Source organism: Crocuta crocuta, unplaced genomic scaffold, assembly GCF_008692635.1.
Source record: "Crocuta crocuta isolate KB4526 unplaced genomic scaffold, BGI_CrCroc_1.0 scaffold305, whole genome shotgun sequence".
NCBI lineage: Eukaryota > Metazoa > Chordata > Mammalia > Carnivora > Hyaenidae > Crocuta > Crocuta crocuta.
The window spans coordinates 1,356,669-1,381,687 of NW_027529463.1; the positions used below are offsets into that span (position 1 = coordinate 1,356,669).

A 25,019-nucleotide genomic window follows, 5' to 3' on the forward strand; every position below is an offset into this window, starting at 1 on the left:
GGAAGATAAGGCCCTCTATGATGTAAGGAATATCAGGCTGCCTAAAGCCCTTTTGATCTCTACTAACTCAAAGGTCATTGGAAAACTCTTGAGCTTCCAATCTTAAATTAGTGAACAGAGTCATTTCTGCAAGTGGACCTTTCTACTCTGGGTAACAAAAATCCAAGTCTTCAAATTCTCATGTAACAATTAATTTTATGTTGGTTCTTTTACTATCTGAATTCATGGCAATACCCCATAAAATCCTACAAGGAGGGGCGCCTGGGTGGCTTAGTCGGTTAAGCGTCCGACTTTCGCTTAGGTCATGATCTCGCGGTTTGTGGGTTCGAGCCCCGCGTCGGGCTCTGTGCTGACTGCCAGCTCAGAGCCTGGAGCCTGTTTCAGTCTGTGACTCCATCTCTCTCTGACCCTCCCCTGCTCACACTGTCTCTCTCTCTCTCCTAGAAATAAATAAAAATATTTTAAAAAAAAAATCCTACAAGGAATACTGTTCTTCTGTAGTGGTGTCCAGAATAGAAAATTATTGTTGCTATGGGCTGGGAGAAATACTTGTATAAAATTAAGTACTATGTTCCCTTCACTGTAATCCTCAGAATACTGGTGCCATCCAGTTGCTCTTATGAAGCCTCCATCTAATCCAAAAGATTGATGATAACCACAGCTTTATAAATCAACCCATTGCATCACTTTTAGAAATTATTCTGGAGGTGTAGCAATATTCATATTTTGTATTAAAGGAAATGCCTGGATGCACAAGAGACTTTTGAAAGACCCCATACTCATAACAGAGACTGCAAACTCAGATGTTACTGGAGGTAGACAAGTAAACTAAAGCCAACCACGTGTAAGAGAGAAAAGGAAGAGGTGATGGTGAAATAAAATGACATGTCTCAGCTAAAAGGAAGGGCTTCTACATGGCTTTAGCCACTTACTGCCATTTAGGACTATTATAGCCTGATGTGGATTTTTCAGGGTTTTAAGGGCAGCAAGAAAACTACTTTATGTGCTATCTCCCAATTTTTAAATGTTGCTATTTTTAAAAACCAATCCAAAGAAACACATCCACAGACCCAATATGGCCTGCAGAAAGCCAGTTTGATCTTTCAACATCCACTCACTCCAAGCATTAAAGACATAAAATCCTTACCACTAAAGATACTGGTGAATCATCTCTATGTTTAAAATTTCTATTTAAGAAATGTAAAACTTCCCTCAAAAAAATTTACATACTTAATAACTTATATTAGAAGATCCTTACTAGGCTTAATTTAAGTCAATTCTGCTACAATTTAGGTCCTTTCTCTCAGATTGTTTTAGCAGACTCCTTTGTGTTAAAATTTTCAGATTAATATACTCTAATTGCACTGGAAAGACCAAGACTACAATATTATGGGCATAAGACCTCTTTGTCATGGACTACAATAAATACAACTTCCGTTCATTTGTATTTCTATTGAAGTCTATTAATATTTCTTTCTTGGTCATTTTAAAACATTCTAGGGAGTGCCTGGGTGGCTCAGTCAAGTAAGCATCCAAGTAATGATGCTCAAGTAATGATCTCACATTTCAGGAGTTCAAGCTCCACATCAGACTCTCTGCTGTCAGCACAAAGCCTGCTTCCGATCCTCTGTCCCCCTCTTGCTCGCCCTCCCCAGCCTGTGTATTCTCTCTCAAAAATAAATAAACATTAAAAAGATAATTTAAATTTTCTAATAACAAAGTTTCTTCTTTTTTAAAGGACACAATCTATACAATGTATAAATAATTGTATCTTTAGAAATCAATGAATCCCTGTGTTTCAGGATTAAGTTTTAAATCTCACACTGGCCAATCTGTAACCTTAAACAGAACACATGACCTTGACAAATGTCAGTTCCCACTATGTAACAATGATAATCCTAACCAAAATCTATTGTTTATTACACATAGCTATACTTTGACACTTTTCAAACCAAATGTACTATACATATGTTTGACTAACCTTATTTGTTACCATAAAAATAATTTAATGAGAAAAAATAAACATTCGGTTTCAAAGACACTATCACCAAATGAATGCAAAATATCTTTTTCCAAATATTCCTCAAAGAAGGACACTAAAACCTAAGAGTCAGGTATTTGCTACTAAGGAAAAATGTGTTCACCTCATCACATTTCAGAAGCAGCTCAACTGAAATAGACAGCAATGGACCTAATCACTTTGCTTTACTACCGGCAAATATGAAATTTTTCATATTTACATAGGAAAATTACAAAAAAATTACAAAATTACAAAAAAATTGAGTAAGAGAACATTCACTTTTTTCCATTTTTTTCTTCAGCTTTATTACCTAGATTTTTCCAAGAAAATTTAATTATTTCTTTCATGGTGAATTTCTGACATGTTCAAAATGTCTATACCAAAATATGCACTGATACAGATTACTATTACAACATAAGAACATAAAAAAATCTAGTACAAGTTTGTGTCAAGACATCATTCTCTTAGCTATTTAAATAAGCAAGAATTTTTTCAATCATATATAGAAAAAATTATCAGTAATGGTATGTTTTAAAAAAAGACTTTATTAGAGCAAGTTATAAGTTATGTTGGTATTTGGAATCCTTATTTCATAATTTTTCAGAAGACTTATAACAACCTATATTTATATATCACATTAGTTTATAAAAGGTTATGTAATAGAAAGAATGAGTGTTTTACATCACCTACAACCTTTTAGGTCAAAGAACAGGCTTCTGAGTCATGAAAATCAACTGCTAAAAATGTATTCATTAATTATAGAATCACACATGTAATTCTTAGTCATTTCTCTATACATGGATATCACTTTACACAATGGAGGTTTTCTTGAAGGTTTAACTAAACATCTCAGAGTTTACAGGTTTTTAAAAAACACTGGTACATTCTATTATAAAACAAAAAATAAACCTAAATCAACAAATATTATTGTGTTCCCTCTGTATCAAACCAAAATACACTGGATTTTAGGGCTACAAAAATGAGCATCTGCATTAGAGACTTTTACAATTATCATAGTTGATAACTACTAAAGTAAAATACACACACACACACACACACACAATTCTTGTCTAAATGCAAGTATGCACTGACTCTGTGGTTCTCAATGCTGGCTGCATGTTAGAATAACCATGAGAGCTTTTTCAAAATCTCCACTGGCCAGACTCTACCACTCCCCGGCTGCCAAGCGATCCAGGAAATTTTGATTCGTTTGTGATGCGGCCCAAGCATCAGTATTTTCTTTCATGGGGCTCAACCGATTCTAGTGTAGCCAAGACTGAAAAACAGCTTGTTTTCTTGAGCTAGTCTAAGTGTAAAAACCTAAACAACACATGTACACATGATGAAAGCGATATCCTCATCCCCCCAGCACCATCCAAAGCCCTCAAATCCTTGCTGTTACTTTCAAAGATAAGAGGGGAAAGCTTGGATATTAGAGAAAGTGTACAGTTCAAGGTAGAAAAATAGAAGGTTTATACAAAGCAGAGATAGTAATTTAGGGAAGCTGTCCATTGGGGCAAACCCCCAGATAGGGCTATACTGTCTACACTGTGGTTTCTCCCCAAGTGACTGCATTTTCCCCCACTTTAGTTTATTATACTACCTGAAATTGTATCATGTATGGACTCAATTGTCTTAAATATCTTCTTACACAAATATAATAGGCTAAAGACACCAGTTCTTCCATCAGTCTGTTTAATAAAATCATCCTTGTCAATATCAGGGCAACATTGGGTGGATTTAAGAAACCAATGTTCTGATAGTGGAGATGGGAAGATCGATAATTCTGAAGAAACATTTTTGGAAGTATATACCGAATATATACCGAAGTGACTCAAGAACATACAGTGTTGAAGGAGAGTTAGGTCAGTGAAAGCAAAGTATAAGCAGCTGTACTAACTGACTTTTAATACCTCATCCAACTTTGAATTGTAAGATTCTATGAAAATACCAAAGACAAGCATGTCCTCTTTTCCTCTCCTACATAGAGTTCCTTCCTCCTAAGGCATAGATCTCAGGTAAGTGCAGCTAACACATGAATTTTACCATCTATGCTTTCAAGACTATATACTACTTAAAATACTCTTAGGATTATAAATCTTACTTTTAAAACTACAAACTAGTTATAATTTGAGAGTATCTGGACTTTTTTTAGGTAGGCCAAAAGTAAATCTCTTTAGAAAACAGTGAATGAACTATGAATGTTAATCATCAGGCATTTAACTTAATGCACTGCTGAAAAGTAAATTACTTTATGACAACAGTCATTAGACTACTAAGGGGAACAACAATGACCTAACTTTAACTTGAAAATCATTTTAAAATTGAAGCAACTGAAGCAAAACAGGCAAATCTGCTGCCTAAAACATTTACATTAAAGAAAAAAAGGAGAAACGCTGCATATTAATGAGCTAACCATTCATCACAAAAGTTTTAAAATTTTTCCAAGAAGAAAAGAAATGAAACAACCGTAAAATATACACTTAATAAAGAGGAGAAACAAAGCCAATAGCTGGTTCTTTTTAAAGACTAATAAAAGAAACCCCTAACAGAACAGAAGAGGGAAGGCACATATCAAAGAGAAGAATACAAAGAGGGACATATAACTGTAGATACTAAAAATATTTTTAAAAGCTACAGGATTTTATTTTTTTTAATATTTTTATTTATTTCTAGGAGAGAGAGAGAGACAGCGTGAGCAGGGGACGGTCAGAGACAGAGGGAGTCACAGACTGAAACAGGCTCCAGGCTCTGAGCTGGCAGTCAGCACAGAGCCCGACGCGGGGCTCGAACCCACGAACCGCGAGATCATGACCTAAGCGAAAGTCGGACGCTTAACCGACTAAACCACACAGGCACCCCAAAAAGCTACAGGATTTTAATGAAAAGCTTTTTACCAATAAGTTTGAAAATCTAGATGAAATGGACAAATGCCCAGAACATCATCCTAGCAAAAACTGACATAATAATTTACAAATTATTTAAATTACTTGCATGTGAAATAAAAACCAAAAATGAAACCCCAAACTTAATGCTTCATGTGGATTTGTATAACATAAACCTGTATTACATGAGCTTATAAAACATTAATTAAACCTTAACTGAGAAAGTTGCAATCATTCTTTAGTCTCCTGTTTAAGTAATAAATCAATATTTAACCAATAAAAGCCAGTCTGTAATGTCTTCCAAAATAAATATGACCATAAATAACAGCTATTTGTAGTGGATTTAATTAAGAAATAAACAGGAAAATTAGGAAATACAAAGAAACTTTACATATAACCATAAATACCAATGAAATCAGTAACTCTATATTAACAAGAATTCCTTACTTTTGAAAATTCCCTTCAGAATCTGGTAAAAACTGTAAATACTCCCCCTATAAAACTGCAAGTAAACACAAACTTTTACATTAAAGGGCTCAAAGACCCCCTTATGCACATATATGAAATGATTAGGAGTTCCAGATAAATAGAATTTCAGAGTAAGTAAAAGTAACATAAAAAAATTTTAAAAACATCTCTGTGAGACCAAAAGGAATACAAACATTGAAATTAAAATACTGCTACCCATAATAATTAACTGAGATACCTGCAAGAAAACGTTTCAATGGAGAGGATTAATTTAATTAAATGAACCAAAAGAAAGAAAAAAAGTCTCTAAAGAAATATAACCTTCAAGATTGATCTCAAATGGTACCTCTCTCATTAAACTCTTATCTCTACTGCCCGAAAACCCAGAGTACTCTGTAGCTTTTATACGCACTTATGTTTTTGACCTGTATCACAGACATTTGAGTATGTGCCTTATCCCTTTAAAGGAACTTAAGCTATTCCATAGGAAGAATCTCACATCAGTATTCCTGCAGTGTTCAGAATGAGTAACGGGGGGCAGCCACTGAAATACCAGATCAGCAAAGGAACAGAGATCTTGGGAACTCATTGTTTTCAGGCAATGTGGCAGGCATAGTGACAAGAATCCTTTGAAATAACGGAATTCCTCTTAGAAAAACATGAACAAGTTACAAGTATTGTTACTGTGTTGCCCATGAGGAAAAATGAAGAATTAGGATATGTTGGTTGTGGCAGCAGAAACACAGAGGAGGCAGAAGCTTTGAAAAGTAAGTAAAGAATAAAGTAATAAGTAATAAGAATTACATAAATTCGACATTTGTGTAAATAAACGAAAAAAAAAAGAACCTCAAATTTGGGCGCTATTTTAACAATAATCCATGAACATTCTTTCTCTAACTACACTTTGACCTTTTCTGGATCAGCTGGTTTGTTTGCTTAAAACATCAAAAGCTATTTTACTTGTGAAAATTCTCATCAGTTTCCTCCAGATGTAAGAGGATTTCCTCCGCGCACTCGAGAGAAGGAGCACCCGTAATCTTCTCTTTCACGCTCTGGAACAACTGCTTCAGCATCGCCTGCAGCATCACCTCGTCCTCGCCTGAGAAATGGGCCATCCTCTGCAAGAATCAAACGCCCACGCCCATTACTCCAGGTCGGCGCCAACGCCGCGCATTGCGCACGCGCGCTCCCACCCAACCCAGGCCTGTGCACTACGCCGTTCCCCGGGAGACCGCGGCAAACGCTTGGGGGTGGATCCTCGGCTGCCTGCGCGTCTTTCCGGGGAACAAGGCACCTTACTTTGGGGAAGCATGGGTCCTCAAGGACCCGCCTTGTGTACTCGTCGTTGCCGGCCTTCCGTACGAACAGAGCTCAAGTTGTCACCGCTAACCGCAAAAAAGACATCCCGGAAGGTTTTGATGGGCGGGCCTGACGGCGGAGCGTCAGCGGTACGCGTGACGTCAGCACGTTGACGTCACTTCCTGGGTGGGAGGGAGTGCCACTTGGGAACCTGCCCGGCTTCCAAGGGAAGTTTCAGGTGCGCTGGCTCTCCCTAGCTCTTTATTTGTAGATGGAAGAGAATCGAGAACGAAAAGTAAGAATTCAGTAAAAGTGAAACTGAAAGTAGCCTGAAAAGTTTTTAATTACGTGAATGTTACAATGCTGTTTTTTTCTAACAGCCAACATCTATTGACTCCTACTCCTTACCAAGCACCTTGCTAGGAACTATGAGAAGATGCCCTCAAAATCAGACAGACACAAAAAGAAACCAACATTTACACCACAGTGCAATTAAGTGTTACGCCAGAGAAATGCTCCAGGTAGGTGTTGTGGAAACCAATCCCCTTTTAACCCAATAGAAAAGTCAAGGAAAGAAGTGAAGAAAAAGACATGATATTCCGGTGCTCGAGTTGGTAGGTTAGAAAGAGGGTGTGAAGAGGCTAGAGAAGCAAATAGGCCACAATTGAAAGGGTCATATTTGGCACGTTTACAGGTTAGAGATTAATCTTGGAAGTAGCAGGACACAGCTGGATTCCATAGTGACACCATGAGATATCGTACGTATATGAGGATCACTGTGCAGAAAGATGCAGTAGATAATCATAGACCTTCATCCAGTTTCTAATCTAGAGAATTCCTCAGATCATGGTCATGTTCAGGCTAAGGAGCCACCCCAACAGAGTATTAGAATCAGATCCTGGCGGGGGCGCCTGGGTGGCTTAGTCGGTTGAGCGTCGGACTTTCGCTTAGGTCATGATCTCGCGGTTCGTGGGTTCGAGCCCCGCGTCGGGCTCTGTGCTGACTGCCAGCTCAGAGCCTGGAGCCTGTTTCAGAGTCTATCTCCCTCTCTCTCTGACCGTCCCCTGCTCACGCTGTCTCTCTCTCTCTCTCTCTCCTAGAAATAAATAAAAATATTTTTTAAAAAAAAGAAGAATCAGATCCTCGCATCTATGTAATAGTCATTCCCAAGCCACTGATTAGTGGTTTAATGGAGATAATTTCTCCCTTATCCAGCTTAAGTTTTACTGTCCTGGTAACATCCTATATTCTTCACATGTTAGCCAGGCTCAGTGATTCCTTTGATGTCTATGCTGTTACTTACAAGAGTAGAAGTATAACGTATCCTTGCCAACTCTGGCAGCATGTTTCTTAGTAAAATGAATGCTTAATCTTGATTGTCTCACTACTACATTAAGAAAAAAACACACTAGCATATACTAGGCATACTTGTAACTTTGTCAGTGAAGCTATCCAGTAAGTATATGTGTGTGTGTATGTGTGTCCACATTCGTATGCATTTGTAGAATCATCAGCAATGTAACAAGCTCCATATTCAAATTAACACAAATGAGTTGTATTGGTACCTCAAACATCAAGATTAACATAGCTGTTAGCAATGTGATTTTTCTGAAATAGTAAGCTATTACTGTTAAAATTCAGAACAAAAAAAAATAATACTCTTTTTTTATTTACATAGTTGTTGCATTCCTGGAAAATTAAGTGTGTTAAAGTGTGCCAAATATTTTTATAAGTGGAATTAGTTCCTAAACTCAAATATATATCAAGAATTTTTTCATCTACTTTGCATGTCACACAGAATCATAAGGAATCAGAACAATTCTTTGGTGTGGGAGATTGTACTTTGTGTAATTCCAGATGTTCAACATCCCTAGCTCACACTACAAATGCCACTAAGTGCCATCTATTCACTGTGATAACAAAATGTCCCCACATATTTATAAAATTTCTTCTTGGAAAGCAGGGGTGATTTGAACCACACAGAGTAAGAACCACTGTTCCAAGGATATAACTTAGGTAAAAGAAGAACAACCTTAATAGACTACCTGATATGCAAGATGGAAAGATAGCCAAACAGCAAGTGAGCATGACAATGTATTTAAGCAAATCTCAATAAGTATTGTCTGTATAAGATAATAATAATTTATAATATTCTAATTTGTGAAGGTATAAATTCATAGCACTAAAATACTATAAACAACCATGTATAAGTAGGAAGTGTAATGATAGGTTGAAGTATTCTGCAATTCTTATATTTTTCTTTTTTTAATGTTTATTTTTGTGGGAGAGAGAAAGAGCATGGGAGGGGCAGAGAGAAAGGGAGACGGAGGATCTGAAGTGAGCTCTGTGCTGACAGTAGAGACTCTGATGTCACGCTCAAACTTAGGAACCAAGAGATCATGACCTAAGCCAAAACTGGAAGCTTAACCAACTGACCCATCCAGGTGCTCCTTATAGTCTTCTAAATGGAGTTTAAGATATTGAACTTGGTCAGATAGGCATGGCAAAATTTCAAATGTAACCATCAAAAAAATTAGAAATAGAGAATTTAAATTCAAACAATGGAAGGAAAAAATGAAATAAGTAGAGAAAAGCAAAAAGCTCCAATCGGTTTTTTAAAAAGTCAAGAAAGGAAACAGAAGCATAAGAAAAATAGGAAAAATTAAAATGTACAAAGATACATGATAGAAATAAGTCCAAAATCCTGATACATATAAATAAACTTAGCCCTTCTCTTACAAGAACTGTCAGGCTAAATTTTAAAATAACCAACTATTTGCTATTTACCAAAACCCTAAACAGAGAAGTTAGGACTCAAAAATGTGGGGAGATACAAACCAGATGAATATTATCCAAAAGAAAGCTGTTGAAGCTTTATTTGTGCCAGCAAAAATAAAACTTAAGAAAAAGATGTTAGGGACATAGCATGGCACTTCACAATTTTCAAAACATTACTTAATTCAATGGAAGATAAAATTTTGAACTACAAGTAAGCAAAATTCTTAATCTCTCCAAAAGTATTTAATATTTTCCAGGGAAGGTTTTTGCACATGTCCTTATAAAGTATCCTTGAATAAGAAGCACTTTAAATTTGAATCCTAAGATCTATTTTTTAGGTTTGCTTTTTCAGATTGTTGAACAGGGAAGCACAATTGCCTCAGCAAAGTTTGGATTTATGAAGAACTGAAATATCATTTATCATCGTTAAAGATACAAAAACCTCTCAAGATATCCAAAAACTGTTGTAGCAACCTAATTACCTTGTGTCCATACTATAATAACCCTACCATTTTTTGGACTCAATTTTTCTCCTTATCATCTCTGCTTCTAGTGCTTCTGACCATCTTTCTTAAAGCCACCTGCATTTCAAATTCTCTAAGACTCTACAGGATGCGTTTATGCACAGCCCTTTTTGACAAAGCATATATTCCCTCATCTTGGACCATTGGCTGCTGATATTTTACAGCTGAGTCCCTCTTCAGGAATTGCCCTGTAAAAAGGAAGTGGTCATGCTCAAAGTTACTCTCCCTACATGAGGAAGGCTTATGTCTGATGACTGGTCAATGTGGTATCTAATGGACTATTCTTTTTGTCTCAAATGGAACAACTCTGAAGCATCCCAGTCTCAGAACTCCTCAGATAATTCCTGAAGCCTCTGTTGTGAGGGCATTACAATTGAACTTCTTATTCCTAGTTTTGCTTTCTAAACTTCTACCAGGTACTGTCTCCAAGAACACACACTAATAAATCTGCTACATAGAAATCTCAGATTCTTAGAGTCTGTTTCCAAAGGAATGCTATCTACTACAGAACCTAACTCGGTCAATTAGATATCATCCCATTTCCAACACATATTTTTCTTAATAGAATGAGTTTCTGATGATGGCATAAACTTCTGGTCTTCCTTATACCTGTGGAATTTCACCACAGCACTGGTTTTGTTCCAGACATACATGGCCACAGTAGCAATTTCAATTACCTAAAATATGGTTTTTATATGTTTGCTTTATCTAGACTGTGGGCATAGAAGGTACTTAGGATTCATGGACTTGCAATAAGATAACACTGGCAAAAGATGAACAGAGGCCTGAGAAATTTGAGAAACGTGTTCAATAACTAATGGATATTGATATCATTGTTGCCCATTTCTACAGCTCTGAATTGAATATTTTCATAGAAATTGGTCAGATTCAACTTTCATAGTCTAATAAGAGAGTAAAGCATTTCAAAATTTCTAAGTCTTGAAATTGGCTCTTTTTTTTCCTGGACAATAAATCAGAGTGAAATGAGAATATAAACCTCTAACATCACTATTAAAGCCTTCTCTATATCTAGGATCTCCCATTTCAGAGTGGACTTTGCTTTTCCCCAGAATGATATTGTCATTTAATATGAAAACCAAAGTCTTACTGATGAAAAACTCTTCCAAAAGTCTCACATGGCGTTTGACCATTTACCCAAAAGGTAAGCATTCAACAATGAGTGTATTCTCCAATGTCTGGATAAAGAATTTGAATTAGTATAGGTATCTGTTTTTCCATTTATACAAGCTCATGTACTAATCCCACCTAACTTGGCCTTAAGAATATTCTGAATTGGCCTCTGAACTATGGCCCTATCCTGTCTATCAGTTTTTCTTTTAACAGTATGTGAGCAAGACAAGAAACTCACTCTTCTGAAAGCAAGGTTATAATACATTCACTCTCAAGTGTAACTGACTTTTGTTTTTGAAGATTTGACTTAACACACCTTTTAAGTACTTTACTCAACTCTGTGTTTTAAGAGCATAGTACTAGCCTACAGCCAGAAGTCTTTTTATATAAGAATGGTAGATGAGTTACTCTAAGTCATTCCTATAAATATATGGCATATGTTTATAGAAATCTTACCTATTAATAGGGTAACATGCAGTTATTTTCAGACTTAGCCTCAAACTTCAGAGTCCATGTATGTCTTGTATTCGTTTAGGTTACAATATAAGCCAATGTAAAGAAAAGGGGGGAGCAAAAATACAGTAGCTTAAGAAAGAAAGAGGCTTATTTACATCTTATGTTGCCATCTAAATGTAGTAATTCCCAGGCTAGTAGGGCAGCTTTGCCATCATCCACAAGAATTTTTCATCTTTGGACCCAAGGTGGCTTCTCTACCTTCATGACTACACCTGTTTCTCAGCAAGTAGAGAAGAGAAACAGGCAAGGGCATCACCAAAAAGTGACATACATCCCTTCTGTTTATGTCTCATTAGCTAAGATGTAGTTACATGAACACTGGTAGTTGCAGCAGAGCTAAGAAATAAAGTCTTGGCCTGGATAAGATAAACTAGAATCTTCAGTTACAAAGAGAAGAAAGAAGAATGAGTGTTGGTGGATGACTGGCAGTCTCTGCCAATTATTGCTATGGTAATACCATCCTGACTTTCCAAGTTGTACACACTTTTAGCAAAGGGCTAAATCAATCATGATTTAGGTCAGAAAAGAGAAACACTAGGTATTTTAAGGAATGCAGGCATTTAGGGGTTTACAAAAATACTAGGAAGACAAGAAAAGACTTTAATCTGAGACTCCAGAAATTCTTAGAGCACCACAAAACTGAGCCTGCAATAGAAACATTACTTCTGAGCTACCATGGAACTCTTGAATTTGTGGACACAAAGTGACAGCCAAATTTAGGGACAGGAGACCTGAGTCTGAAGCCTTTGCAATCAGCACAAATATCCATCAGGTCCCACAGAGCCATTTACTGGGCACTGAAATATGGCCACTATATCCACTGAAATTGTTCAAACACATAGGAAACTGGAGATAAGATTATGAAATGCTAGTACAGAAAATGTCACATTTCTAAGACCATGTTTACCAGCGTATATACAACCAAGACGACATAAAACATTTACCTTCCAAATTGTGCAAGTGTACTTAATTTGCAGAACCTAATGCACATCCAGAACACAAGATGCAAAGGAATCTAAAAATGTCATTGATTAGTGCAACAGCTTTTATAGATTAGAAAGGCATGGTAGGAATGTGGATTTGAAGATGATCAAGCCAATCTACAGGACCCACTACTGTGACAAATAGCACCATATATTCTGGAAAAGAACTTGATCAGCCATTGGACCCTGCTGAGCAAGAATCCAGTTTAAACTTCCACAACTGACTGCTTGAATATTTTTTGTAATTATTTCATTAGTCAGATTCTACCTATAAGTCATAACCTTTGACGTTGATTTCTCATCTTCTTACATACCTATGACTACGTATTTTTAAAAATTATTTTAGAGTATGCTCAAGAAATAGTGAATTATATCATTCATAGATTATTCATAATATTTCTTTGCTTTTATTGGTTTTAGAGTTCAGCATATAATTTCATATTCATAAACATGTTTAAAACCAGGTAATATTAAGCTAATATAATGAAAATAAGGTCAGCCAGTTCTGACTGATACTGTTCAGTCAATAAAAGCATTCCTTTCAAATGTATAATCCTAAAAGAAAGAATGATATTAAAAACCCAATGAAATGTAATTTATTATTACATACTACTATTTATAGTTTTATATAATAATGAATAATAATGAAGAACTATTATATATTTCTNCAATCCTTAATTGGTGTGTTTATACAGTATAACTGAAAGCTCAAACCTGAATAGTTATAAACTGATACTAGTTGATACCCACCTTCAACTAGTAATTAATTTCAAGGCTCATGCATTGCCTGATTAGCCCAAGTATACCAGTGCTCATTTGGGAAACAAGTTTGAGGATTCTTTGTGTAGTTAATTCTCAAAAATAGATGGTCATCTCAATTATTAGAGACCAAGACTATATGGAGTATCACAAGAATAAAAATAAAACTTTATCCTGCAGACAATGGCTCCATTGAAAATTTTTTCACAAAAGTGATATAATTGATATGTTTTTTACTATCTAAAATCCTATACCCTGTCACAAATTTGAGAGAAGTAGCCAATTGTGCCTCTCATTTTAAAAAAATCATTTTTTAAGCTAATATATTATTGATGTATAACATTGTATTCATTTTATGGGTCCCTCATTACTGAAGCCACATGAGGAAGATGCTCCCTCTCTCATCCCCAGACAGACATATGCAGGTGATATACAGCCTGAGCCAGTCAGTGGCTAACATGTAAGTTTTGTTGGTAATACATGGAGGGGCACCTGGGTGGCTCAGTCAGTTAAGCGGTTAAGTGCTGACTCTGGAATTCAGCTCAGATCGTGATCTCACCGTTCCTCAATGGAGCCCTGCATCAGGCTCTGCACTGTCAGCACAGAGCCTGCTTGCAGTTCTCCCTCCCACCCCCTGCACCTTTCCTGCTCGCTCTCTGCCCCTCCCGTGCTCACTCTGTCTCTCTCAAAATAAATAAATAAATATTTTTAAAAATACAATGGAAAAGCTTGCTATCTTCTCTGCTTACCTCTCTTAATCATAGGTTACTACATGGACTATTTTTTTCAAATTACACAAAATACACATATCAAACCACTGAAATGACAAAAAGTAAGTAGGAAAACCATGGGAAAGAAAGATCAAGACCAAAACATTGATCATAAAGCATCAAATACATTAGTAAAATAACCATTGCCAGTGACCTTCTAACATAAAAACCATCTCACCTCAAGATGGCAGTAATATGCAATGACTATTACACAAATTTTAATAACAAAGTTTTATTGAAATTCCAAGACCCACAGCATAAAACGAAATGCAAAATAAATATTAACTAGGCATGCAGCTAAATTTTACATCACTGTAAATTTTTAACAAGGTTGCTAATCCTTAATATTGCTTTCCTTTGGAATTTTTTTAAAGTGTAAAGAATAGCCAATACTGTTACAACCAAGGAATACTTTATAAAGTACTTCTCTGAATATTAAATATTCAAATTAGTGGTATAATAAAATATTGAACTGAAGAAATTGAAATGTTACGTAATAGTGAATAATAGGACATAAGAAAAAATCTACAGCAACACTGGCAATCAAAATAATTGCAAGCGGGGCGCCTGGGTGGCTTAGTCGGTTAAGCGTCCGACTTTCGCTTGGGTCATGATCTCGCGGTTCGTGGGTTCGAGCCCCGCGTCGGGCTCTGTGCTGACTGCCAGCTCAGAGCCTGGAGGCTGTTTCAGTCTGTGACTCCCTCTCTCTCTGACCCTCCCTTGCTCACGCTGTCTCTCTCTCCTAGAAATTTAAAAAAAAAAAAAATTAAAAAAAAAGTAATTGCAAAATTGAGGCACCTAGGTGGCTCAGTAGGTTAAATGTCTGAGTTCGGCTCAGGTCATGATTTCACAGTTTGTGAGTTTGAGCCCCACATGGGACTCTGTGCTGACAGCTCAGAGCCTGGAGCCTGCTTCAGATTTTGTGTCTCCCTCTCTCTCTCTGCCCTTCCTCCCCTAGTGCTCGCTCTCTCTCTCTCCCTCTCAAAAATATACAAACATATACAAACCTTAAAAAAATTTTGTAATTGTGAGCTAAAATGAGGTAATCATTTTAATTTTATAAAATTAGCATAGTTTTAGAGCATACACATATTTAACATTGAATAATATGCAATGAGATTATTACTCTTTTATAGTAATCTTTTACAGTAATCTGTTTTATTAGGAGTATAAATAGACAAAAAATCATTTTGGAAAGGAAACTGGCAGTATGTATCAAGAACTTCTTGGGGTGCCTGGGTGGCTTAGTCGGTTAAGCGTCCGACTTTCACTTAGGTCATGATCTCACGGTTCGTGGGTTTGAGCCCCGCGTCAGGCTCTGTGCTGACTGCCAGCTCAGAGCCTGGAGCCTGTTTCAGTCTGTGACTCCCTCTCTCTCTGACCCTCCCCTGCTCACGCTGTCTCTCTCTCTCTGTCTCCTAGAAATAAACATTTAAAAAAAAAAAAAGAACTTATTTAAATATTTATTTATTTACTTTAAGAAAGAGAGCGAGCAAGAGTGTAGGTATGTGCCTGCGCGTATGTGCAGGGGAGAGGCAGAGTAAGACGGAGGAAGAGAATCCCAAGCAAGCTCCACGCTTATTGTGGAGTTGGATACAGGGCTCAGTCTCAAGACTGTGACATCATGACCTGAGCCAAATCAAGAATCAGATGCTTAACTGACTGAGCTATCCAGGTGCCTAAGAGCAAGAACCTTTGATTCAGTAATCCCATTTCTAGGAATCTACTCCAAGAATCAGAGATGTAGTTGATGGATTTAATATAAGGATGTTTACAGATTATTTTTATCCTTAAGAAATTGGAAAACCCCCTAAATATTTTATAATATGCTGAAGATTAAATAAATTATGGTTTAGCCATATGTTATTAATGTCAGCCTTTTAAAAAAATGTGTTCTGCAAATGTTTAATAATGGGAAATACTGACATTTTAAGTGGAAAAGTTTGAAACTAAAATATGTATATTCACTCAATATTTATTATCTAAAACATGCAATGCAATGCATGATTATGTCCTAGGCAATACATACATATATTTGACTATTATGCATGAACATTTCCTCTACCATTATTGTGATATTAGTATATATAGTGCTAGACCTAACAAAACTTTGGTATAGGAATAGTGTAAGTACACTAAATCCTCATGTACAATAGAAGAAAGAAGCCAATGGATTATCTCTAACATTGATAAGTTGGTTAACTAATGGCATGGTTGTGTTATATTGAAATCAATAAGAAAATTATCAGGACAATTAGAAACAAACATTGTAATATGGTTGCCTGTGAGAAGTTGAAACTGCAGTGGACTTGGTGCAGCAATGAGGCAGAAGGGCTTGCTTTTTGTTATAAGTCCTACTATACTATTTGATTTTTATTAATGTATATTTACATACATTCATTTTATAAACAGAATGCCCTTTTAAAAGTTAGTAGTACTTGGAGCCCAATAACTGGCAATTCCCTTTCCCACCCAAGATCAGAATTGAGAAGTAAACATAGGAGTCAAATAGCTGGAGGTAAAATATCAACTGTATTAAAAGTTTGATTGAAGGGGGCACTTGGCTGGCTCAATCAGTAGAGCATGTGACTCTTGACCTTGGGGTTGTGAGTTCAAGCCCCATGTTCTAAAGATTACTTAAAAATAAAATCTTTTAGGGACATCTGGGTAGCTCAGTCAGTTAAGTGTCCAACTTTGGCTCAGGTCATGATCTCATGGTTAGTGGGTTCAAGCCCCATGTGCTCTGTGTTTACAGCTCAGATCCTGGAGCCTGCTTCAGATTCTGTGTCTCCCTCTCTCTCTCTCACTCCTCTCCCCATCTCTCAAAAATAAATAAACCTTTAAAAATTTAAAATAAAAGTTTAACTGAAGAATGTGACTTACATATGTGTCAGAACAGACTTACTAATATTTCATCACTAAATTTGCCTTTACCTACCCAGGTAAAAGCTGTAAAATAGCAGGCCATCCCCACAGAGGAAAGCAGAGAGAAAAGTGCATGCATCCTACACATAGGCTAAGACTAAAAATCAAAAGGCAAAAGGAGTTGAGCAAATCTACTTGGTTTCTTCTTTTAGAGTCACTGATCATTTCTGTAAAATCACTCACTAGCTATCTACTAATCAAACATATATAATATATCTGCCATGTGTGAGGTACTTTGCTACATGCTGTGCTAGGACCAGTGAACAATAAAACTGGAAAGATTAGCATTTTCAGCTCATAATCCAGTGAGAGAGACGTGTAGTATATAAGAGAGACATGTATACAAATAATTAGACAAGATGTTCCGTATTATCTTGAATGATTCCTTCCAGTTCAAATAATCTGAGTTTGGGGAAATATTTCAGTTCATCAATTATTTATCTATATAAAAAGAGTAGTTTTGTTGATTTTCCTTTAATCTTGGCANTCCTCTCCCCATCTCTCAAAAATAAATAAACCTTTAAAAATTTAAAATAAAAGTTTAACTGAAGAATGTGACTTACATATGTGTCAGAACAGACTTACTAATATTTCATCACTAAATTTGCCTTTACCTACCCAGGTAAAAGCTGTAAAATAGCAGGCCATCCCCACAGAGGAAAGCAGAGAGAAAAGTGCATGCATCCTACACATAGGCTAAGACTAAAAATCAAAAGGCAAAAGGAGTTGAGCAAATCTACTTGGTTTCTTCTTTTAGAGTCACTGATCATTTCTGTAAAATCACTCACTAGCTATCTACTAATCAAACATATATAATATATCTGCCATGTGTGAGGTACTTTGCTACATGCTGTGCTAGGACCAGTGAACAATAAAACTGGAAAGATTAGCATTTTCAGCTCATAATCCAGTGAGAGAGACGTGTAGTATATAAGAGAGACATGTATACAAATAATTAGAGAAGATGTTCCGTATCATCTTGAATGATTCCTTCCAGTTCAAATAATCTGAGTTTGGGGAAATATTTCAGTTCATCAATTATTTATCTATATAAAAAGAGTAGTTTTGTTGATTTTCCTTTAATCTTGGCATGTAATGCTTGCATTATGTAAGTAAAGTTGTAATAGTCTAAATTCTTCGGATGCCTGTATTTATCCCTTTATTACTTTTTTAAATCCTTTTATTACTTTTGAAATGTTTTTCAGGCCAGTTCCTTTGTATATAGATTTGAATAGTCTTTATATTCTCTTATGTTCTGTAATATTAAATATGTTAGTGACAGTTTTCAAATTTATTGATTTAAGTCTTCGCTACTGGGGCGCCTGGGTGGCTCAGTCGGTTAAGTGTCCGACTTCAGCTCAGGTTATGATCTCACAGTTCATGGGTTCGAGCCTCGTGTCAAGCCCTGTGCTGACAGCTAGCTCAGAGCCTGGAGCCTGTTTCAGATTCTGTGTCTCCCTCTCTCTCTGACCCTCCCCTGCTCGTGCTGTCTCTCTTTCTCAGAAATAATTAAAACATAAAAAAAAAGTCTTCACTACTGAAGAAACTAATAGCCAGTACTGCTGCCACAGAGGACCCTTGGCAGTTTTCATTAGCATTTGTCCCACAGGCATTTGTACTCACTAATACCAGCTACCCACTGACATCTAGCCCAGGCCTCTATATCTGCCCTACCACAAGATGACAGCCGAGGCCCCTACGGCCCACTTCTACCACCTTGTGCACTTTAGGGGCTAGTCCATCCAGCTGTGCACTTGTTCATTGCCAACCTGATACCTGTCATTAGCACACACTGCAGTGCACATGCCTAAGGGAGACTGTATGGACATGGGAGGGCACACCAACAGCTAGGGTCCCTATGGGGAATAAGCTTAGGAATTCCCTGAGCTTGCACTGATGAGTTAACAAGGCATAAAGAATTAGAAAGCCACAGGATGAACACACCCAAGTTTGGGTAAACAAGATTAAGTAAACAGGGCAAAGGTCCCCAGTATAGGACAAAAGTATAGGAATAGAAAACCCTCACAATGAGAAAGCATCAAAAACAAGATTACATATTCAGGGCAGAAACGTCCCCCGAACTTAGTACAATAGCAGAAAGGTGCTTTCACAGGAGGAAGGACAAAAACTGGAAAACAGGGCTTTAGACCACAGCAGGGCCAAGGTGCCCAGACTGGAGCTAATTAGGAAAAGAAAGGTGCCTTGTTGACCCTGAGGTGCAAGCTCTTGTCTATTTTGCCCCCTAGACCAGTTTAGGTAAACAGAGGTGGGGCCTCATGTCTGCCGTAAACAACGTTCCTCTCAGCGCCAGGATTTTGTTTTCTATTGACCCAAACCCCTAACACCGCATATCTTCAAAACCTCCTTTTCCTCACGTCCATGAGTTAATGTTCGCGGTTTCATTGTCTCTTTGTGCACATTCATCACGCTTGGAAGCCTTCTGATCCTAATAAAAACGGTGCAAAGACCCTTACTTGGGGCTCTTGTCTCCAACCAGACATTAGCCTTTTCAAATTTTAATCCTGCATCCACTCTCTTGCTCAACAAGAGAGAAGTTCAGACCCAGCGTCTACAACGTCCCCACAACTGCTTGTGGGCCCAGATCAGGCCCTGTCTTCTGTCATCAGCCTGCACTACTGTACTTCTGATAGGGAAAAATCTGTTATAAGATGGCCAACAGGACTGATAAGGAAATTCTTGCCCTGATCAAAGACTCCCCCTTCCGGGTTCTTCTTCCCACCCTGCTTGTCACACACCAAATTGCTAATGAGGAGTGAGGAAGTAACAGACTTTAAATTGTTCCCTCTGGTTATGTTCTGGGCTCAGACCTCTGGAGAATGATATATTCTGACCCCACCGGTGTAAAATAAACCTCCTGCCTTCCAAGATCTCCAAGCACTGCTTGGTTCTTCTGTCGGGTCATCCAGACTGGTTTCCACAACACTTCAATACCTACTCTCACTTCAGTTCAGCATACTACTGAAAGTTCTAACTGGAGCAATCAGGCAAGAAAAAGGAATGGAAGGCATCCAAATTGGAAAGGAAGTAAAATTGTCTTTGTTTGCTGATGACATGATCTTTTATATGTAGAAAATTCTAAAGACTCCAACAAAAGAAAGTGTTAGAACTAATAAAGAAATTCGGTAAAGTTGCAACCTACAAAATCAACATATAGAAGTCAGCTGTATTTCTATACACTAACAATAAATTATCTGAAAAATAAATAAAGAAAAAAGCAATTAGGGATAAATTTAAGCAAAGAAGTAAAAAGCCCGTACACCAAAAACTGTAAGACTTTTATGAAAAAAAATTGAAGACACAAGCAAATGGAAAAATATTCAGTGTTCATGGATCAAAAGAATAGACAAAGCAGCCATGAAAGAATGAATAAAGCTGAAGGCATAACAGTTCCTGATTTCAAGTTATATTACAAAGATATAGTAATCAAAACAATATGGTACTGGCATAGAAATAGATAACATAGACCAGAGGAACAGAATCAAAAGCCTGGAAATAAACCCTTACAATACAGTCAACTAATATTTGGCGAAGGAGCCAAGAATACTCAATGGGAAAATAATAGTCTCTCTAAAAAATGGTATTGGGCAAAGTTAGAGTGATTTTTCTAAGATCTAAAGGAAACTGACAGATTTCCTAATTTTTTTAACTGTGTCAAGCTTTTTTTAGGATTTTTGTTGTAGAGTTTCGGGGAAAATTAATGACAGTTACATAAAAATCCAACCTTCCCCAAAATGAGGCAGTTATTAACTCCAAAAGGAAGTATAACTATTGTACAATTTATGTCTCAGAAGTGAGCAATATGTGCACAGAATAATATATAACTAGAGTCATAATAATGTGAAAACTGAAAGTTGATTTCACCAAAAGTTATGATGTAAATATACTAGATGAATGGATGGCAATTGGTAAAAGGCAGTTAAATCCCCCTGCTTTCGCAGTAGGAAATCAATTTATAATACTAAAATTTATAGAATGAGAAATAGGAATTTGAACAAAAGTTTTAGAAATATAGAAGTAAATTCTAAAAGAAACTGACAGTTGAAAGTGATTTGTTCAGAAGAAAAGTTGTTTGGGGGTGAGCAGGAAATGAAGCAGTGGTCTACTTTCTACTTTTCATTAGAAACCTTGTATTACTACTTGACTTTTAAATTATGTATATGTTTCACTTTGAAACATAAAAAATATGTTTGTGTATATGTATGCCATATTTGCTACAAGTGCAGAAATTCACCAAAAGTAGGTCAAATGAAAACACACATAGGCAATAGGGAAATTTCAAGCAAACAAATTTCAGACCCAAAGCCAGCTTTCAAAGTCTGGTCATTACTCCATAAATCTTTTTCTCTGTAGGTCCACAAAGATCCTTGTCTCTGCTTAGATTTATGTACTTGCTCCATTTTTCTCCTGCAGATTGCTCTTAATTTCTTTTCCTCCATTATGACTTCTGCTTGTTTGCTCATAAACAAGCAGATCTCCAAGGAGCCAGTTCTGGGACTGACTTCACAAGAAGAATTCAGTAGGCACATTTTCCAAAAACAATGTTTGTGTCTGTGTCCCTTGGTCAAATTGTAAACATTGAGACTGAATAATTAGGTCTAGGTTCAGATTGTCTACCCATCATGAGATCACATGATATAAATATGACCACCCAAGTCCATCACTTCAACAAGAGCCCTGAGATGGATACAATTTCAAAGGGGCCACTATTGGAAAGTTATATAGACATACCTATTCACCCAATCTGATTCCATGCTTAGCAAACTATCTTCCAATAATCTTACACCTTGAAGTTTGCCTACTGGGAAAACCAAGACACTGTACTTTGAAACTTATATTTCTCTTTGTAAATTAATAAGTTGACTTCAACAATATAAGCAAAAGGAGAGAAGATAGACAGGGTATGTCTACAAAGAGGAAAAGATTTAAAATACACAATGGGAAGTACGGATAAAGAAAGAAAACTAGAAAATTACTTGACTTGCCATTCTTGAGATTTGGCTTCTCATCATGAACTTCTTTCCATGAGATTCCCCTGTAGCCGCAGATATATGACATTTTTACTTGATCCACTTTGAATGAATTTCTAGTTTTTCAACTGGGGTACACTGACAAAAATTAAAAATTTTAAAGCCTGAAACACTGTGTCAGACCTGAAAGTCAGACTGCAGTAAATTGTCCAAGGCTGGGCTGTCTTATAAGTTTTCTTTGTAGTCAGCCAACTTTAACTAACCTTCCTTGAATCAATAATATTTATGGATTTGTTTATCCAAACAAAATATCTGTAATAAAAAAGCCTACAGCAATATTTTCACTTGTGCAAAGAAAACTACATAAACCCTAAATGTTTTAATTAGCAGTAAAATATGAAATGTCATCACTGTTTTTTTTCCTAAACCTTTTCTTTTCACTCCAAGAAGTAATGGTAGGAAGTACATGGAAGTGGTTTGAGTAAAATTGTGACAAACCTAGGACTTCTAAAATTTACAGACCACAAAGATATAGAATCCAAAATCTCAGTACGTTTCATATGTCATAGGTATCATACTGGCTTCCTATGTAGTTTTCTCTGAAGTGAGTTTAGACTTTACTTCAAATGTCAAAACATAGATACAACAATGATGTTCATTGATCCCAACCATAACATCAATTGACTTAAGTGGACATAAAAGAAAGAATGATAGCATGGTATTATAAGTGCTTCCATTCAAGAAAGCTACAAGACATGGCATGTGGATGGAAAAAAGGGGGCTTTTAACAGACAAAATACAATTGTTTTTAACATTTTTATTTATTATTGAGAGACAGAGAGAGACAGAACATGAGCATGGGAGGGGCAGAGAGAGAGGGAGACACAATCTGAAGGAGGCTCCAGGCTCTGAGCTGTCAGCACAGAGACCAACATGGGGGCTTGAACTCACAAACTGTGAGATCATGACTTGAGTCAAAGTCAGATGCTTAACCCACTGAGCCACCCAGGTGCCCTGAGTCTGTTTCTTGATTTGTCTCTCTCTTAGTTTTTCCCTTTGCTTCTTTGTTTGTTTTTTAAATTCCACATATGAGTGAAATCATATGATATCTGTGTTTCTTGGACTTACGTTGTTTGGCATTATTCTCTCTAGCATCCATATAATTGCAAATGGCAAGATTTCATTCTTTTTTATGGCTGAGTAACATTTCATTATATATATACCTGCTCCTTTGTCCATTTATCAGTCAGTGGACACTTGGCTGCTTCCATATCTTGGCTATTGTAAATAATGCTGTTATAAACACAGGGATGCATGTTTCCCTCTGAATTAGTGCTCTGTAGTCTTTCAGTAAATATCCAGTAGTACGACTACTGGATCATAAAGTAATTCTATTTTTAACTTTTTGAGGAATTCTCATACTGTTTTCCACAGTGGCTGTACCAGTCTGCATACTCCACCATATGAGTTTGGTGAAGTATACCCACCATATATATGGAGAAAAAGGAACAGTGCATGAAGGTTCCTTTTTCTCCATATCCTTGCCAATACCTGTGGTTTCTTGTGTAGTTGATTTTAGCCATTCTGACAGGTTTAAGGTGATATATCATTGTAGTTTTGATTTGTATTTCCCTGATAAGTGATGATAAGCATCTTTTTATATGTCTGTTGGTGATTGTGTATTTTATTTCAGAAGATCAATGTATTCCAGGAAAATGCCTCCCTTTGGTACAGAATAACAGCATAGTTCAGAACTTTCTTCGAAATATCCAAATGCATGCTCAGAGACACTGTGCTTGATTTTTCAATAAATTGTTTGTAAATATGAACCAAACTAAGTATCAGTTCATCCCTAGGATGAAATCCCTAGACTTTTTAGATGAAACATATTTTCAACTATTGGTTTATCTTCAAACAATTTTTCAAGTGATTGTACCATCTGTAACATATTTGAGAAATTATTCCTAATCTAAAAGCTGATTTGGGGGCATATTTAGGCAGTTTAAGTAGTATAAAGCAATCAAACATTTTATCACTTGGTAATAACTTCATCTTATGCCAAATTATCCACTTCTGATTCTACTTTCTCATGATGAAAGTGCATATCAGCAATAAAGTATATCAGAGAAACTGGAAAATAAATAAGATTTATTGAACTGAGTATTATTCAGCATTGCTGTTCTGATCTTCCTTTTTTTCTTTCTTGTTCCAATAGAATGTTTCAAATTAGCGGAAATTCTTCCTTACTGAATTTAAAAAATCATTTGATAATGAATTGAATTTCTCATTCTTCAATTTTTATTTCAACAAAATGAAATATAAAATAATCAGAGATTGAGGTGCTTGGGTGGCTCAGTTAGTTGAGCATTTGACTTTTAATTTTGGCTCAGGTCATGATCCCAGAGTCAGGGGAATGAGCCCAGCTTTAGGCTCTGCACTGAGTGTGGAGCCTGCTTAAGATTCTCTTTCTCTCCTTCTGCTCCTCTCCCCCACTTGTGCACTCTCTCTCAAAATAAATAAACATTTTTAAATAAATAATTATAAAAATAAATATATAAAATGATCAGAGATTCAAAAAGTAATTCAAAGATTTATAAGGGGTAACTCAGCTAAATATTCTGATGCAACAGAATTTTATGATTATTTTTGTTAACTTCAGGAAACAAAGGATACTATCCAAAACACATGCTTAGTTATATCACCATGAATATGTAACTACCTTAAAGTGTAATGAATTATCACTTTTTAATATTTATTTTGTCAGGTGAATGGTAACACAAATTGAAAAATAAATTCTAAATACATAAATCTATGTGTGTATTAATTATCATATATTCTAACTTTTCCTGTTTTACAGCTCCATTTGTTGCAGAAAAAATATTAAAATATGTTCATACTCTCTTTCTTTCCTTGCCCACTATGAATAACTCTCTTTTGCCTCTTAAATTCTTGGGTCTTGTTGTGCAGATCAAG

The 25,019-nt window shown here is 36.3% G+C and overlaps 1 protein-coding gene and 1 long non-coding RNA gene across 3 annotated transcripts in view; one reads left to right on the plus strand and one right to left on the minus strand.

The window, feature by feature from the left end:
- The window catches only part of TBC1D32 (TBC1 domain family member 32), a 202,970-nt gene extending 196,185 nt beyond the window's left edge, over window positions 1–6,785 (minus strand). The window contains exons 1-2 of the mRNA XM_077760780.1: window positions 6,673–6,785; window positions 6,334–6,491 (exon numbers count right to left, since the gene is read on the minus strand). Coding sequence (XP_077616906.1) covers window positions 6,334–6,488 — 155 coding nt within the window. The 5' untranslated portion in view covers window positions 6,489–6,491; window positions 6,673–6,785. The remainder of the gene's footprint in view (window positions 1–6,333; window positions 6,492–6,672) is intronic.
- Window positions 6,767–25,019, plus strand: part of LOC144228870 (uncharacterized) — a 34,197-nt gene continuing 15,944 nt past the window's right edge. The window contains exons 1-2 of one of the 2 annotated variants that reach the window (XR_013334297.1): window positions 6,767–6,821; window positions 7,053–7,193. This is a non-coding gene — a long non-coding RNA (uncharacterized LOC144228870). Of the gene's footprint in view, window positions 6,822–6,889; window positions 6,968–7,052; window positions 7,194–25,019 lie in introns of those variants that run through there. The other variant, XR_013334298.1, reaches the window with a different exon arrangement.